Below are 16,363 nucleotides of genomic sequence, written 5' to 3'. Positions count from 1 at the left end.
TCCCCTCCCTTTCCCCTTCCCTCCCTCTCTTCTCCCTTCCCTCCTCTTCCCTCCCTCCCTCCCTCCTTTCCCCTCCTCTTCCCCCCCCCCCCCCCCCGGCCCCCCCCGCACCCAACACCCCGATTGTGCAATCGCGAGCGGCGGGGCCGGCGGCACCGCCCGGAGCCCGGCACCGGGGGAAGGGAGGGAGGAAAAGAGGGCAGGAGGGAGGAAAAAGGGAGGAGGAGGAGGAGGAGGAGGAGAACGAGGAGGAGGAGGAGGAGGAGGGAGGGAGGCCGCCCGCCCTGCTCCTCCGGGGGCCGCGGCGCCGAGGATGCGGCAGCCGCCGGGCACCGCGGGGCTGTAGCCGCCCGCCGCCGCCCGCGGCCCCGGAGCCCGTGGGATGTGCCCGCCGTCGGCTGGGTGCTGCTGGTGGTGAGTACCCCTGCGGCGGGCACCGCGGTTCCCCTGCCCCCCCGGGCCCCCCCCCCGACCCCCCCCCCCCCCTTCCCCAGCGAGCGGACCCGCTTCGCTTTCCTCCCGCTCCATCAGCAACAGATTTCAGATTTGCTGCCTCGTTTTCTCGCCCTTCTTCCCCCCCCCCCCCACCCCGTGCGTGATTGATGGCCGGGAGGATGAGAATATTGCCACGGGCAGAAATCAGTTGCAGATGAGGCGGACTTCGGGGGGATCTGCTGTGCAACCCTTAAACTATTTCCACTGCCGCTCCAGCTCGAATAAAATAAAAGAATAGGGTATGGGGAGCCGCGCTGCTGGGGTCGCACATCTGTGGTACAGAGTCCTTCCCGTCTATTTCGGGTTTCAAACAAAAGTAGGGAGGAGAGGATGGGAAGGCGCTGCGTATCGCTTAACCAGAGCAGCAGAGGACATGTAGGAGTTCAGATATCGTAAGGGGAGGAAATTGTCCCGATGGCAAGGCAGTCAACTTTTGTTACTTGAAAAGTTTGCGCCGAGAATGAATTTACATCCATGTATCCTGCAAACAGTTTTTTTACTTACTGGATTATTATGAGGGCTGATATTTGATCTATCTGTACCTGTTTCTTGAATCATAACATAATTTTTCAGTTTCTATATGTTTTTGCTGGAATTCTTATTTGTAAAATACAATAATCTCCCCATTTTATGTGGAGTGGGGATTTCTCTTTTTCTCTGAGACGTTCTGGGGACAGAACATGCTTTCACTCATTTTCAGCCTGTCTTAAAGTTGATCTGGACAATGCCTTGTGTTTTAATTTGGCTGCTAATATCATACAAGGGCATCGTCCCTTTAGAAACCTTCAATCTAGCTTTTTTCTATAGGATTAACCCCATCAACTTTAAGATTCAGCCTGTGTGACGTGTTTGTGGAGTTGGGGCACCATAACTTTGCCCTACAGATTCTCTTGAAAAAAAATCTGCACCCCACTGAAACGAGCGGGGAAGATCCTAGACTATTACGAGGCTCACATTTTCCCTTGTATTTTTAGCCTCAGAACTTAACATCCTCTTTGTAATGTCCAACTGGCCAAAAACCGTCTGTACACAATGGGCACTTTTGCTTTTTGAAGACAGTTTCCCATTTCAAAAAAGGCAGCTTGCCTCAAATTTGCAAACCGCAGGATGGGAAATGGAATTTGCCTTCAGTATAAAAATCCCAAGTGTTTGCAAACAGCCCTGAGAAGTCTCCGGGCTCTTGGCTTGACCTCTCGGAGCCAAATTCCAGCTTGGGGAATTTGTGGTCTTGCAAAGAGGGTGAACGAACTAAGCCTCCGTGAGCGCCCGGTCTCTCCGCAGTGGAGAAAGTAGCTGAGCTGGAGCAAGTTTTGGGTGCCCGGGCAGCGCAGGATTGGGCCCCAAGCCAAACTGCTTTTCAAGTAGCCGTGAAGACCTGCCACTACTGCAGTAACCGTGCTCGTGGCGTGTGTTGGCATTGCCGAGGCAGTGTTGAGCTGGTACAGTCACAGGAAGCGTGCTCGAGAAGCTCCGAGTACTTGTTCCTCCCTGAGCTTCCCGCTGCTCCCGTTAAGCTGCTAGCAATACCCTGCTGCAAAAAAATTCCTCCAAAGTTGCCCGGCCTCAGAGACCCCCTGCGGTAAAGCAAAGCCCCAGGGGCTCCAGCACTGCCTGGGGCAAAGAAATCGCTCAGCCACTGAGATCAGGCTCTTAAAACCTGGGCGGCTGTCTGCATGGTCTTCTGGAGGAGGACGGGAGCAGGAACGAGGGGCAGTCTGTCTGTCTCCTGCGCCTCCGACAGCACTGGCGAGAGCCGCGCCTGCCATTTGCCCAGACCTTTGTTTCAGTTTTGCAGCCACTTGGAGCTGAGCTTTGGAAACAGCTTCAGGATCAGGCCCTCGCTTTGGTCACTCGCTCAGATGTGTCTTGAGCCTCCTTCTCTGCAGAGAGAAACAGATCCTGGGCTCAGATGGCTTGGCCAGAGGGGGAAAGACCAGCAAGCGCGTCGTGCTTTCATTTCACTGTGGTTACTGGGCCCGATCCTGCTGTTTTAGGAGACACTGTCTAAATGTCAAGTGTGAGGTCAGCCCCCAGTGCGTCTGGGAGTAATTGAAAATAGCAACAGGGCTGTGAGGTCTTACGTTACCCCCAAAAGCCTCTGGCCCTGCAGTGTCTCATATTTTTATCTTTTGGTGTTAGAGATTTTGCAGTCAGTACTATGGGAAATAGCACAGGCGCTGGTTTTCATGTCATCAACGCTGAGAAGGCTGGTTCAAACAGAAATTGAAAAAGTGGGTAAAACAGCAACCCTGAAGTCAGCTGGATTTGTGCTCTTGGTTTGGCTGTGGCCAGGATATGGCCCAAGCAGGGAAACAGGAGGAAGGTTCCCGAATGCCGCTGAGAGACCCATGGCTCCAGCCGCAAACCCTATTCTGCTTCCCTCTTTCCACCTCTTGTTCTGGCAGCTTGGAACCTGATCCCGCGAGCACAGCCCTGCTGCGTAGGACACGGCTTGATTTTTTATGCAAGTTTGGTAATGAATGACCGACCAAGCCGAAAGCGAGCGTGGTTGGCATTTGAGACAACTCCCATCTCCGACTGCGAGGCGGCCTTACGCTGCGGGTGTGCTAAATGAAAAAAATAATCATCCCGGTGGCCACTATTTACTAGAACTGGTTTTATCTGGTTCCAGTTAGGCTTGTTTTGAGTAGGACGAGCGGTGCCAGATTCTGATCTCATTTGCACCAGTGGAGTCATTCAGAGGAGCCAGTCCCAGTTTACCTCACTCTAAGTGAAAGCAGAACTGGGCCTGCTGGGAGCCGCACTCCCGCGCCGCTCCCTGGGGAAATGGCTGGTGCCGGCTTGCAAATCAAACACGAGTAAACGTGAGCGACGCGCAGGACCCTTCCCAGAGGCAGCACGGGTTTTATCGCCGTCCTCGGGAATGCTGTTTGCGCGGAGAAAGGAGGGGAGAGGCTGTGGCATGGGTTGCAAGGGGAAGCGGCGTGAGTGCACCCGAAGCCTGGGGCTTCGGGAAGGTGCAGCAGGGCGAGTGGTAGCGGTCAGCCTTTGGCTGGAGATGCTGCACAAGGGGAAGGACGGAGCCCCTTTCCGTGCCAGCTGCTTGCGGGAAACAGCTTTAGGGAGGGCAGCCCAGCTGAAGCTGAAAAATTGCACATTACTTGGGGAATTTCATGGGATTTTCAAAGGGTTTGGACCCATGCTCTGCACTTGGGCACCTACCGGCCTCCTGCACGGCCAGACCTCTGGCCGATGCCCCCAGATTGTGTGGGCTGAAAGCGCTGCCTGTGCTGGCTGCTTACTGCCTGCTCGGTGGCAGTGCGTGCGTGGGACGGCTGTGTGGGAAACACCAGCTCGGGGGAAGCGCAGGAGGGAGCTGCGCCTCACTCAGGTCCGGGCATGCGAGCAGGGCCCCTGGCTAAAATGCTGCAAACAGCTGTGTTTGAAAGCACCCAGGTCTCGTATTATCTGCAGTACGACCTACCACTGGGGATTCTTCCAGCCAAAGCGTGTTGCAGGACAGTTGTTCCTCAGGTAGGGGCATAGGCAGAGCCCACACGCGCTCCCTTCCTGTGGTTCTCCGGGGAACCCCGCTCCTGCTGCTCCCCAAAACTGGTTTCCTTGCCCACAGCACGGCCCAGCCTTGCCCCGCTGCTCTTTGGGGCTGCATTTTGAGCAGATGCTTGAAGAAGAAAGGGAGCAGAGGGTGGTACGAGGCATGTATTCCAGTGCTTTAGGCTGATGCATTTTCCGGGCCGTGATTGTGCTTAATGCTGAAGAAATTGAGCAATTGAAATAAATTACCAGAAATTGCTTATATTACTCTTGCCTCCTCCACAGGCCATTAGCGTGTCCCTTTTTCATCAGAGCTCCTTTAGGATGCCGTTCTAAGCCTATCTAAGTCCATAGGTAGCTTTCCAATGACTTTTATAGGTAAAGGAGCCTGCAATTTTTTTTCTAGCTGTATAAATTGAGTTTCTCAGGTGCTCGGTGCATGGTCAAGAAGCCAGATTTAAAGTCTCAATTTAGTGAACTCTTCTGAAATTCTGGTCAAAGTGGGGAGGGGAGAGTTTAAAAACACTGCGCCGCTTTTCTCTATTTCTGCTTTATTTGTTTAAATCACCCAACTATGCTTGAGTGGAAATTAATATGTGATGGAAAGAGAAGCTGTAATATCTCCTGCCTTTGAAAGGAGCAGAGAGAGACAGATTCACAGTGAGAAACGACACAGCTTTTGTTCCACTATCAAAAGTTTTTGGGATTGATTCTTGTGCATGTTAAGTATCACACATCTTCCTACGGTAGTTCCCTTTTAATTTTTTTTATGATTTTTTCCCAGATTTTGCAGCTCAGCAAAGCCAGACTGAAGTTCTCAGCTTAGATGAGGTTTCTATGTTCAGTTAAGCACTCATCTGTCTTGCCGTCCTGAAGATCTACCTCTAGACATTTTCAGTGCATAGTTCTCTTCCCTCCCTCCTGGCGATATTATCATGACGTCGACCAAATTAGTTTATATTACCGGCACAACAGTGGTGCCCCCTAAAGAATCCTGTACTTTGTTTTAAATTTTAAAATGTAGAGATATCAAAGTTTTAACGAAAGGAAAGGAAAGGAAAGGAAAGGAAAGGAAAGGAAAGGAAGGAAAGGAAAGGAAAGGAAAGGAAAGGAAAGGAAGGAAAGGAAAGGAAAGGAAAGGAAAGGAAAGGAAAGGAAAGGAAAGGAAAGGAAAGGAAAGGAAAGGAAAGGAAAGGAAAGGAAAGGAAAGGAAAAAGGGGGGGGATTTGAATAAGGGAAAGTATTGAATCACTTGTTTTGATTTTTTTTCACAGCAACCTTTCAGGTTTTCCCAGTTCAGATTTTAACTTTTCCTACTAAGGCTGGCCTAAAATATTTTTCGTTCTGCATAAGCAAATATTAGAGTCGAGATTCCTATGAGGCAATTCCCTGCAGTGTGCAGGAGTTACTGTATAGACAAAATCCTGTGTCAGTGGGGAGCCACACTGGCTCTTTCTGGGACCGATACATGCTTCTTCCCACTTGTCACCAAATCAGAGACTTAATGTGGCTTTGCTTCCTTTTAGGTGCTAGATAATCTCTTGCCTTTTTTAGAAGCGTAGTCTTGCGCACTTTAAAATGTTTTGCTCACAAGTATCTTGGTGGGACTTTGGGGATTTGAGTACATCTGAAAATCAAGCCCTGATGTTTAATTACCGAAGAAGAGAGCAAGCTCCTGGAACAACCCAGTCTGGACAGATCTGCTCCCAGGAGAGCTCCTGCTTATTCTTCTCCTTCAGACCAACGGGGCTGAGGAAAGAAGTGTATTGCCTTTAGAAAAGCAGTTGCTGGCTTTGAGAGTCAGTTTGAAAAATCAAACAAGCCCAAAGAAAGGAGAAACTGCAAGAAAACCTCTCTGCTGAGCAGGGACGGCCAGCTCAGCGCAGTGGTGAGCCGGTCTTGTTCTGTGAAGTGTGTGATGCTCTTAAAAACTCAGCTGCAGCATTTACAGCCACCTGCAGCACAGATCGCTCCTGGCCACCCCTATGTCCCAGCCCGGCCTGCAGCGCAGCGTTTCCAACGGGCACCTTCCCTGTTGGCAGCCTCTCTCCTGCCCTGGGCAGCCTCTTCCCTTGAAGGAAGTCTGGAGCTTCAGAGACCTTCCTCTGCTTTCCCACTCCCTCTGCAGCCATCAGTTCACGCGGTGTAAGGTGGTCCCTGCCCCTGGTGTTACAGGCAGGGAAACTGAGGCACAGAGATGCTTGTTGAGAGACCCATTCATGGGGCACTCAAGGCTTCTGTCTAACACGGACTCGGCGTTGCTCTTGGCAGCTTGAGAGCCAGGCTGGGTGGGAAGTGGCTCCGTCAGGCAGGACAGCTGTGGGGCTTCTGTTCAGGGAGCGGGAGAGGAAGGTGGAGGTCCCAGCTCTGATCCAGACCAGGGATTGAAACCTTCCCCATGTCCGTCTCCGGTGAGTCCCTGGCTGGTGGAGCAGGCCATGAAATAACAAACTGCTGTAGAGAGCATGGATTTGGACTGGTGTCTCAGGCATCTCATGCAAAGACTTTAAGCACTGAGGTAAAGCCATTTCCCTGCTCTGTACCTCATTTTCCTTAGCTATAGCATGGAGCTGACACTCTCTGTGCTGTATTTGTGGGCTTTGAGCCTTAGCTAAGCAATGTTTATGAAGCTTAGGGGTTTCTTGTCTCACAGAACCTGGGATGCTGCATGTGTGGCCATGAGCACAACATACCTGTGTCTGTATTTTTATGTATTTGGCAAAATTGCAAGATCCTGGATAAGAAAAATACATATAAATACATTAAACTACTCATGAAATGTTCCCCGTTTCCACCTGCAGGCTTCTCTTGTATTATAGTGTAAACTTCCCTCTGGAAAAAGAGGGTAAAACTGATTAGATCTTTTTAATTTTCCTGCAGAAGTGTTTGTTTTCTAAATGGCTGGAAACAGCTGTGGGCTGGATGGTGGGAACGTGGTCTTGGAGGTAATTCCCGTGATTGTCCTCCGGCCGACAGCACAACGTAGATTTTCCCAGCTACTTCCAGGCATTGGCAGCGACTGTCCTTGCAGGACTCTGAGAGTCCCCGGGGCTGCTGGCACTGGGACTGACACCAAACGTCTGCCACCAGGCCTCAGAGCTGTGCTGATGGGACGCTCAGCTGGCAGCACGTCCCCTGCCGCAATGTCCAGAACTTGGAGGGACGTGGAGCTGGCACAGCTGAGACCTCTCAGCCGTGGACATTTTGCTCCTCAAGCTCCACGGGCACGGGGACCGGCTGGAAAAGGGCTCAGGGGCCGCTCGCTGCAGGGCTGCAGCTGTGTGCATGTTGTTTGTCTCTGGAGTCCGGGATGTGCCAGGCTCCAGGGCTGAGTCATTTGCCTTCTCCTTCATCTGGGAAAGGACTCGGGGCTGTGATAGGAGTGCTTTTTTCTCTTTTTCTTTTTTTTTTTTTTTTTGGATGCAGCCCTCTTGGGTGGTGAATGACCCCGATGCGTGGCCTGAGAAAGGTGAAGCACGTGGCGTCTTCCAGCTTCAGGGGAGACCCAGGTAGCTATCCCCTGTTAGGGGCCTGACACTGAGCCAGCATAGCCCCAGGGACTGCTGGGGACGGGACACTGGAGGAAGCTGTGGTGTAGGTCGAGCACAGCAAAGATGGGACACCCTTGGGGACCATAGGCCTGCCGGAACTGAGCTGAACTTTCTGCTTGAAAAGCGTTGACTAGTCAGAAAAAAAAAAAAAAAACATGCCCTGGGGCGAGGAGAAAGAAGCTCCTGTGTGCGGGGAAGTGTTCACTCCCACCTGCAGGTCGGGGCTGGGGTCAGCACCGGGGAGCACACACTTGTTCCTTGAGGGGCCGCAACATGTAATTTAGCTTGTCATGGAGGAATGTGCTCAATGCCTTTATTTAATCAGGAGTTTGCAAACCTGCTCGGATGCCTCATCTTCCTTTTTCCTTTCCCTTCCCAGCCAGGGGGGGAGAAGGAACATGGTGCTTTTGTCTCCCGCCCTGTGGCTGCTGTCAGATGAATGGTTTTAGCGGTGCTCTGTTCACATGACTGGTTCGAACCATGCCAGAGAACACGCCGCAGTCGCGAGCAGGCTGTTTCCAGCCCCAGCTCCCTCCCAAACTCAGCTGCATCAGATGTTTTCCTAGGCACTGGCGTAAACCTTGTTACTTACTAGAAATGTGGGCCTGCGGGTTCCAGGGCATTCTTAGGAGAAGGAAAACACCACGCGGATGTGGCCTGTTAACAGCCTGAGATCAGTGAGAGTTTGCAGGGCTCAGCTACGCAGTGCCCTGGTGATTGTTCCAGCCCTGCCATGGTGCCCTGTGCTCCCGCAGCCCCTCTGCAAACCAGACCAGCTCCGTGATGCTGGGGGCCCCAGTTACAAGACATCCCAGCTCAGGAAAGGAAAGGGCTTAAGCATATGTTTAAATGCTTTCCTGAATCTAGGCCAGGGCTGGTGCTTTAGCAGAGCACAGCCTCACCTGTCTTCTTCTTGATATCAGAGACAGGAGCGTGGATGCTCTGAGATGATCCTTTGTGCCTCTGTGTCTGCTGACCAGGGCTGCAGCACATTTCTGCTGAGCATCTCCCTCCAGGGGAAGAAAGGTCCCAGGGAAGCGGGGCTGTCAGAGCCGTTCAGCTCTTTGCCACTGGGTATAGCTGCAGAAGAACCTGGGAAATAAAACAGCCACCACCTTCTTTGTAAGGAAGGAAATTGCTCTCTAATTGGGCATGTGGAAGTGAACTTGTATGCTGACTCCTGAGGAATTTCATCTCTTCCCCAGGGGGTTTGCAATTGCTGTTTGGGTCACATCCCAGCTCTGATCTCAGACTTGTCTTTGGGAGTGGTATTCCTCAGCACAGAGCTGCTGGCATTTGAGGAATGAGTGATGCTCATTTCAGAAAACCAAACAAACCAAGTGTGTATGCAGCTTTGCTGTGTAATTCTTAGCAGAAATTGCAGAATTTCCCTACCGAAATGGAAAAAAATTCTCGGGGAACAGAAAGGAGCCCTAAGAATTGTCTGTGGGACAAATGTATCTAACCACACTGCTCTCATTAACAACAATGCAAGTTCAGGGGCTAAAGCCCTCTGCTTGTCTCCAAACAAAACCTGCAAAGCATGCTTTGTGTGGGTATTCTCACCGGGGATCTGTGGGATTCACATGAACAAGTGCCGTGGCTGCATTTAAGGGTTAGGAAGCCAGGCCAGTAAAGGTGGTTGTGCATTATATCATTGCGGTTCCCTTACAGTCAGGAAATCAGAAAAGTTAGCAGAGCCCTTGACCTGATTCCTCCAGAAATTGGGGGACTAGGGAGGAGGGATGCCCTTTGCTCTCCTGTATTGGGATGCATCTCTCTCCTGTGGCCCTCATGGAAAGCACTTCTTGGTTCAGGCACAGGAGGTTGGGCTCAGTGGAGGGAGTAAGAGGGCAAAAAGCTTTCTCCCATAATGACCTTAAAGCACCTCAGCTGAGTTGCCAGGGTTCATTAGTAGGCCAGCCCAACGGTCCAGATGAGCATGGTGGTCCTCTAGCCGAGGAGGCAGCAGTGATGGTGGTGCAGAGGGATGAAGCAACTGGGGAACACCCAGCTGGGAGTGCCCTATGCGGAGCTGCCCCTGACACCCCTGTCTGATAAACAAGGCATTTTTCCTCTCCATTATAGGGCTGGGCCCAGGAGCCGTGGGAGTCAACAGGAATCATTACAGTGTGGGCTTTGGATCTTTGGTTAAACAAATAGAAGGAAAAAATAAATAACATGGTTCTAACAAATATTTTAGGAAGTATAAACGTCTGCCTTCCACTATGACTTGATCCAAACCCCACAAAGGAAAAAAAAAATCCCTATTTCTGTGATGCTTTTCCATGTGCCTTTCCCCAGTGATTGGGAGTGTTAATGCAGGCACCTTGGCTCGAGAATACAGTTGGCCCGCAAGGAAACCCTGTGTGGGATTTCTCTGGGGTGGTAAGTAACCTTCTTGGCCGACCACCTTTGCGAGTGAGGTTTATGCTTGGTATTAGAAGGACCCTTCTTGTTTGCGAACTGAGTTCCTGTCCTCAGAGCAACCGTTCGACAGCCTTGCCGCTGAATTGGAATGGCTCTATAAAAATAAATGATGTATTGGTCATTTCTGTGGTTTCTTGCCTCTGGAGAGAGGTTTCCACATTTCCCTGCTTGCTGCTGCCTTGCAGCGACACCTGCTGCGCACTGTGAGAAGAATGATTTTATTTCCTGTGAAAGTGGTCCCTTTTTTTCTGGGAAGGCTTGCAGCAAGGACAGCTTTGGTTTTTAAGGTGGGAGAAAAGGAAGTGGGGAGGTCCACACCTTCCTCAAATACAAACATTTCTGTGGTCCATGACTTTTCCAACCTGATGCGGCCTGTGGTGGTGACGCTTTTGTTTTGCAAACTTCTTCCAGCCCAGTCTTGGGTAAGAAATGGTGAAAAGCCTGCTGTTACTCCAGGCACAAAGCTCAGGAGAGGTAATGCAGGTGTCTGCCTCAGCCCCAGAGCTGGTTTGGAACACGGGAGAGGCAGACCAGCGTGTCTTGCTCCCTGTGCAGTAGCTGGGGAGGGAGATGTGTGTACCAACACACTGGGAGGACGTCCCTGTGTGTGACCCAGCCACGAACTGCCACGAGGTCAGAGAAATGGGCTGGCTTGTCCATTCTCCTTCCTGCTAATGCTTTGCTCTGACTTCAGCTGTAGGTTTTCGTCAGAGCTGGCCATGATGTTACGGTTCGTGGTTGGAGCCCTCTTCCCAGCGCTGCTTCTGGCTGCACCGCCCCCCATAAACAAGCTCGCCCTCTTCCCAGACAAGAGTGCTTGGTGCGAGGCGAAGAACATCACCCAGATCGTGGGGCACAGCGGCTGCGAGTCCAAGTCCATCCAGAACAGGTATGGATCCACTCTCGGCGCAGAGCTGGAAACAGCTGATTTTCATTTGCTGATGGTTTGCCATCATCGCTGTGGGGACTGTCACTCACACAGGAAGCCAAGCATGATGTCCTGCCTCTGCCCTAATGCTTTCTGTCTGTTTCAGCAGAAAGTCAGATCTCTTTCTGCCTTTGTTGGGAAGAGCAGGCACCTACCCTGAGCCCTCATCCCTCCTGTTGTCTTCACAGGGCCTGCCTGGGACAGTGTTTCAGCTACAGCGTCCCTAACACCTTCCCTCAGTCCACAGAGTCCCTGGTTCACTGCGACTCCTGCATGCCAGCCCAGTCCATGTGGGAAATTGTGAGTATCTGTGCCTGCCCCATGGTCTTTTATGCTCCTCCTTGCTCAGGGGTGCTGAGGTCTGCTCTGCCACCACTTTGGGACAAGTCATTCTCCTTCCCTGAGGTTTCTTTGCTTGTAGTTTCCTTCCACGGTATCTCTCAGGTGACTCTGCGCTTCTGTGAGATACCTGGGTTAAAGGGGCTGCCGGAAGCAATGTGACTGCTGTGATGAATGGTGCATTTGTTACTGTTTGCAGAAGCTTCCTCTGTCAGTCCCTGCATTATTCATTCTGTGTGCCTCTTCTCTCCACCACTCCCTTTGTCGCCTCCTCCCACTTGGGAGTTTTGACCTTCTAGGCTGTCCAGAAGTGCTTCCCACAGTCCATCTGCCAGTCACCCTCAGACCTCCCAGCATCTCTGCATGTTTCATGCCATCGTTAATCCTGGAAGGGTCATAAACCCTGCCTCCGAGGCAGGCCCAGGCACCCAGGGAGTTGGGGTGCTTTGCTTTTGACTCAGACATTTGGGCAGATGGCTTTGGCCAACTTAGCTGCGATAATTCAGCAATGTGTCTTCTGGGTGGCCTTTACAGCTAGTGCTGCTATTTCTGTGCCAGTTGTGCCTGGGAGCAGTGTCCCACTTGAGTAATTTCATTTCCTGGATGGTAAAATGGGTCTGTGCAGCTTGTGACCTGTGAGACATTCCCAGAGCACCCTTACCTTGCAGACTGACCATGGAGGCTTATTTGGGTAGCAAGCCATCACTTCTGGCTTAAAACACCCCAAGTCTGCAGGGCACAGTGTGGCTCAGGATTGCCATTGGGGTGTCAAGCCTGTGCACTCAGGCTTGCTGCCTCCTCATCTCTCTATCCAGGTGACACTGGACTGCCCAGGCAATGACGAAATCCCCAGGGTTGACAAGCTGGTGGAGAAGATACTTCATTGTAGCTGCCAGGCTTGCGGCAAGGAGCCAAGCCACGAGGGAGCCCTGTTCAACGTCTACCTGAACACAGAGGAGAACATGCCTGCGGAGGGCCCCAGCCCCCATCACTATGCCCACCACCAACAGGAGGTGGAAGAACCTCCTGCTTCCAGCCACCACCACCACGAGGAGGAGGGCGATGAGTAACCTGGCCCTCACGGACTGTCCTTGCAGCTGGCAGCGCGGGCAGGGGGTGTGTGCGAGGGAGAGGGCCAGGGTTTGGGGAGGGAGGGGGGTGGTGGAGTTTTTCCTGTCTAATAGCTACCCTCACGCTTTGCTCTCCACAATACCCCAGGGCCGGAGGAACGTTCTGAGGCACAAGCAGGGCTGAGGTGCAGGCATGGGGCTGGAGCTGCAGGGCAAGAGAGGAGGGCTGGGGGGGGGGGCTCTGATGCAAAACTACTTGCACATAATAGTAATAATAAATTGAGAGGACCGGGAACCCCGGCAGAGGGGGCATTGGCTGAGAGCAGGAGCTGAGCTGGGCTCTCCAGACACTGTCTGCAGGATCCTGAACCTGCTGTGGTGCCCTTGCTGAGTTTTCTGGGTTTTTCTATTGCAAATGGCTCTTGCCTGAGGTGGAGGAAGAAGGGATGCAGCTTCTCCACAGCCCCACATGAGAGGCACATCTCTGTTGGGGCATGCAGGATGGGGATATCCCTTCTTCCTCCCACCTCCCCTGCCTGCCTAGGGACACCTGGGCACAGCAAGGAAGTGCTGTTCCTCCTGGCACTTGCTGGGTCTTAATTCAATCCCAGTGCCTTTGTGTTAGGAAGCTTGTAGGGAGTATTTTTTCCCCTGGATTTGCCTCTGGGGCTGTGTGTGAAATTGCTGGGAACTGCGGTGGTGAGAGCCCTTTCCTTGCTGGTCCTCAGGGTCACCACGTAGCTCACAGGGACGAGGGAGCTGCATCATGCCATGGGCGCTGGGGCTTCGCATTTTGTGGCCTGTGCTGGGGTGGTCTGGGTGGGAGCCAGCCCCTCTTCCCCCTTTCCCTGCTGCACTTTAATTGTGGTGGAGGGAGAAAGGGGACGAGTCCCAGGATGCTGGTGTACCCTCACAGGGGACTGCTGTGGACCCTGCTGCAGATGCAGGTCTGGGGAGGCTCAGGGTGGGGGAATGGCCCCAGGCCCCTCCTGCTACCCCTTTCTCTGTTGTATAAAGCTAATTTCTTTGGCACTGTCCTGACAAGAGCTTCCAAAGCTTGTAATCGATGCCTCCCCCTCCTTTTTACAAGTTTTTTTTTTTTTTTTTCTTAAATAAATTAGTTGTGACTTCCATTTCTCAGTGCTCTGATGCCTGTCTGGTTTCTGGCAGTAGGTTCTTCAGTGCTGACGGGGGAGAGGCTGTTTATACCCGAACACCAAACCAGAGATCAGTGCAGGAGGGTGCAGGGCATGGGAAAGCCATGGTTCCCTTCAACTTTCTGCTGCATTCAATTTAAGAGGAGGACAGAGAGCTGCTAAAAGGAAAACCAACCCCAAGGATGCAGCATCTGGGCCCCATGTGGGAGCGGGGACTGCGCAGCAGCTGCTGCCCAGGCCCGGCCACACTCAAGTGCCCCTGTCTGCAGATTGGGTCCCACTCCTGTAGGTAGCGCTTGGGGTCTCTGCAGGATTGTGCAGACCTTCGTCGGTTCTGTTGCCACTAGGTGACACTTGATCCAGCATGTTTCGTGGCATCCAGGACTGCTTCTGGACTGAAGGAATGAGAGCTTGGACATGGACTTCGTGACTGAGGAGAGAACCCAGGCACCTTGGCTGGAAACCAGTGGGCTATTTTCAAGGGTGTTTGGATCAAGCATTCCCTGGGCAAGGCAGAGTCCTTGCAAACCTCCAGTCTGGCCATGCAGTCTGCCCTCAAAAACGAGCAGATGATGCTCCCTTTCCTGAACCTAACTGTGAGGGATGGTCCCATCTGTTCCTGGAGGGGCTATGCCATGCTAGTGCCTGGCTCTTACTGCCTTTTATTGCCCCTCTTCTTTGAGGCCCAAGCTCTGTGCAAGTTTGGAGAACAGCTCTCTGGGTACTGAAGTGGGAGAGGGTTTGCAGAATCTGGGTTAAGGTAGGAATTGCCACAATGAAGGGGATGGGCTGAAAAGGAAAGACCCTGGCAAGGATGGAGATAACCTTTTCATCAAGATAAGGTTTTTAGGCTGTGTAGTGTCCTCCTAAGGAAAGGAACTTTGTTGGAGAGCCAGGAGGCAGGAAAAGATGGAGAAACCCATGCTGTCACCAACTGCAGGGAGACCACGGCTGCATGTGAGATTTCAATTGCTGGAATGGGTGCAGCATCCCCCAGTGCTCCTGAGAGGACTCTGGGAAGCACCTCTGCCCAGGTGCTCCCCTCCTCAGGGACACAGGCAGGGTGAGGCTGGCAAGGTGACAGTGCCCCCAGTTCACTTGGTGCCATGTGGACCTTTCACTGGTGTATGGTGAAAATGAGCTGGATTTAGCAAGATCAGTCTTATAAGCTTCAGGAGTTGCGGTTCAGGGTGTTTGGAACATGATGACTTCACCTACTTTTGATGCAACCTGAGCTTCAGTGGAGGCAAGTAATAGAGGTCTGTTTTGCAGTAAAAAAAAAAAAATCTTTGAAGGTATGTAGCCCAGCTCTGTCCAAAATCTGCCCTGAGGAGCCATTCGAGGATGGACCAAGAACAGATTGTGGTAACAGCTGCCTGGGCACCCTCACTGAAGGTCTCAGCCTTCCAGTTCTACCCACTGTAGCTCACCAGCCCCTTCCCTGCCACACTGGCAGGTGGCTGTTGACAACCTGGTTTTCCTTTCCCCACTAGTTGTGCTGGAGAGCAGACCTGGTGGAAACCATGATCTCCTGCAGATGTGTCCAGAAACACAGCCTGGGGGGGTGGGAGGGGTAGAGGACAAACAAGCCAGCAGAGAAGCTTTTGCAGGGGCAACACTAGGATTTGGACCTCATTTTAAAGCAGTTTTTTAAACATATTTTCCTTTGGTCAATTCAGATTCACTTCCCCAGAAAACACATCCAAACCAAGCGTACAAAACCTGCCACAATACTTAGTTGTAGAGGATGCAGTCCTGATCCAGTCTTTTCTGGAGCAAAAGCTCTGGGGTGAAACTGAAATGCTCCTAAGCTTGGGGTGCAGCAGAGCTGAGGAGGAAGCACAGCTTCATGCTATGGCATGACTTCTGCCCTGGGCACTTGTGTGGGCCCAGCTGGGATAAATATGTGCTGCCATATTGATTTATCCTAGCTGGGAGGCTATTGCAGTGTGGGCTTGGGGTGGTTTTTTTTTTTTTTTGTTTGTTTGTTCCAAGCATAGATGGGATGAGGAAGTGAGGGCTTCCTAGTACAAGCACTATCCTAAAGAAACCTCCTGCTGAGAGAGCCTTGCATGTGTGTGCTCTGCCCCGGGACACCTGCAGAGGTGGCTGAGGAAGTTTGGTTCAGAGCATCCAAGGAGAAGGTCCAAGGAAAGCAAAGGAGTGCAGGAGCTGTGCATGGGCTCCCAGGAGAACTTGTCCTCGTATCAACGAGGGCAGCTGCTTCCAGCACGCTCTAGAGGCCTACCAGTACACTCCAGTGCACTCCAGGGTGTGCTAGAAACATCCTCCTGCACCCTAGAGGCCTCCCAGGGCTGCTTCCTGTTATCTACTGCCCCCTGGAGGCCTCTCAAAGTTCTCTAGCACAATCTAGGGCACAGTGGAGGACTCGAGTGGCCCTCTGCTCCATTCTAGATCTATCTGCAGGTCTACCAGGGCCACACAGTGACCTTTAGCTCCTCCTGGGGTACTCCCTCACTGGAGTACTCGCAGTGGAATACACTGGGAAAGCTATAGGATACTGTAGAGAGCACTGGAGAGTCCAGTGAGGCTTTTAGGGGGTGCTAGAGTACACTGCAAGGCCCTGCGATGCCTCCAGAAGGTCCTAGAGAGCCAGCAAAACAGCAGGATAAAACTCCAAAAATATAATAAACTGTCCCTAACTCTGAAAAAGACTACACCATACGTGCCTACAGCTGCTGTTTTCAGATACATACAGGCACATGGAACTTGGATGATACATTTCCCCTAAACCCTGCTCCATCGCTTTACCACCAAGGTTGTAACTTTGATAATATTTGATGCACAGGTGAAGACATAAGGTCACATTCACAGTAAGCCCTGTAATTCTGCAAAAATCATAAGGGTCCTAGAACC

General features: G+C 52.1%; 1 protein-coding gene across 1 annotated transcript; it reads left to right on the top strand.

The window, feature by feature from the left end:
* Nucleotides 1–224: 224 nt before the first annotated feature.
* LOC121058434 (neuroblastoma suppressor of tumorigenicity 1) lies at nucleotides 225–13,462 on the top strand. Its single transcript, XM_040533989.1, has 4 exons — nucleotides 225–414; nucleotides 10,687–10,881; nucleotides 11,109–11,220; nucleotides 12,075–13,462. Exons 1-4 carry the CDS (start codon nucleotides 383–385, stop codon nucleotides 12,327–12,329), a joined length of 594 nt encoding a protein of 197 aa, XP_040389923.1. The 5' UTR covers nucleotides 225–382; the 3' UTR covers nucleotides 12,330–13,462.
* The last annotated feature ends 2,901 nt before the right edge of the window (nucleotides 13,463–16,363 follow it).

The sequence above is a fragment of the Cygnus olor genome, chromosome 21, assembly GCF_009769625.2.
Source record: "Cygnus olor isolate bCygOlo1 chromosome 21, bCygOlo1.pri.v2, whole genome shotgun sequence".
Taxonomy (NCBI): Eukaryota; Metazoa; Chordata; class Aves; order Anseriformes; family Anatidae; genus Cygnus; species Cygnus olor.
The sequence above is the reverse complement of the archived record's forward strand: the minus strand, read 5'-3'. Positions and strand labels throughout refer to the sequence as shown.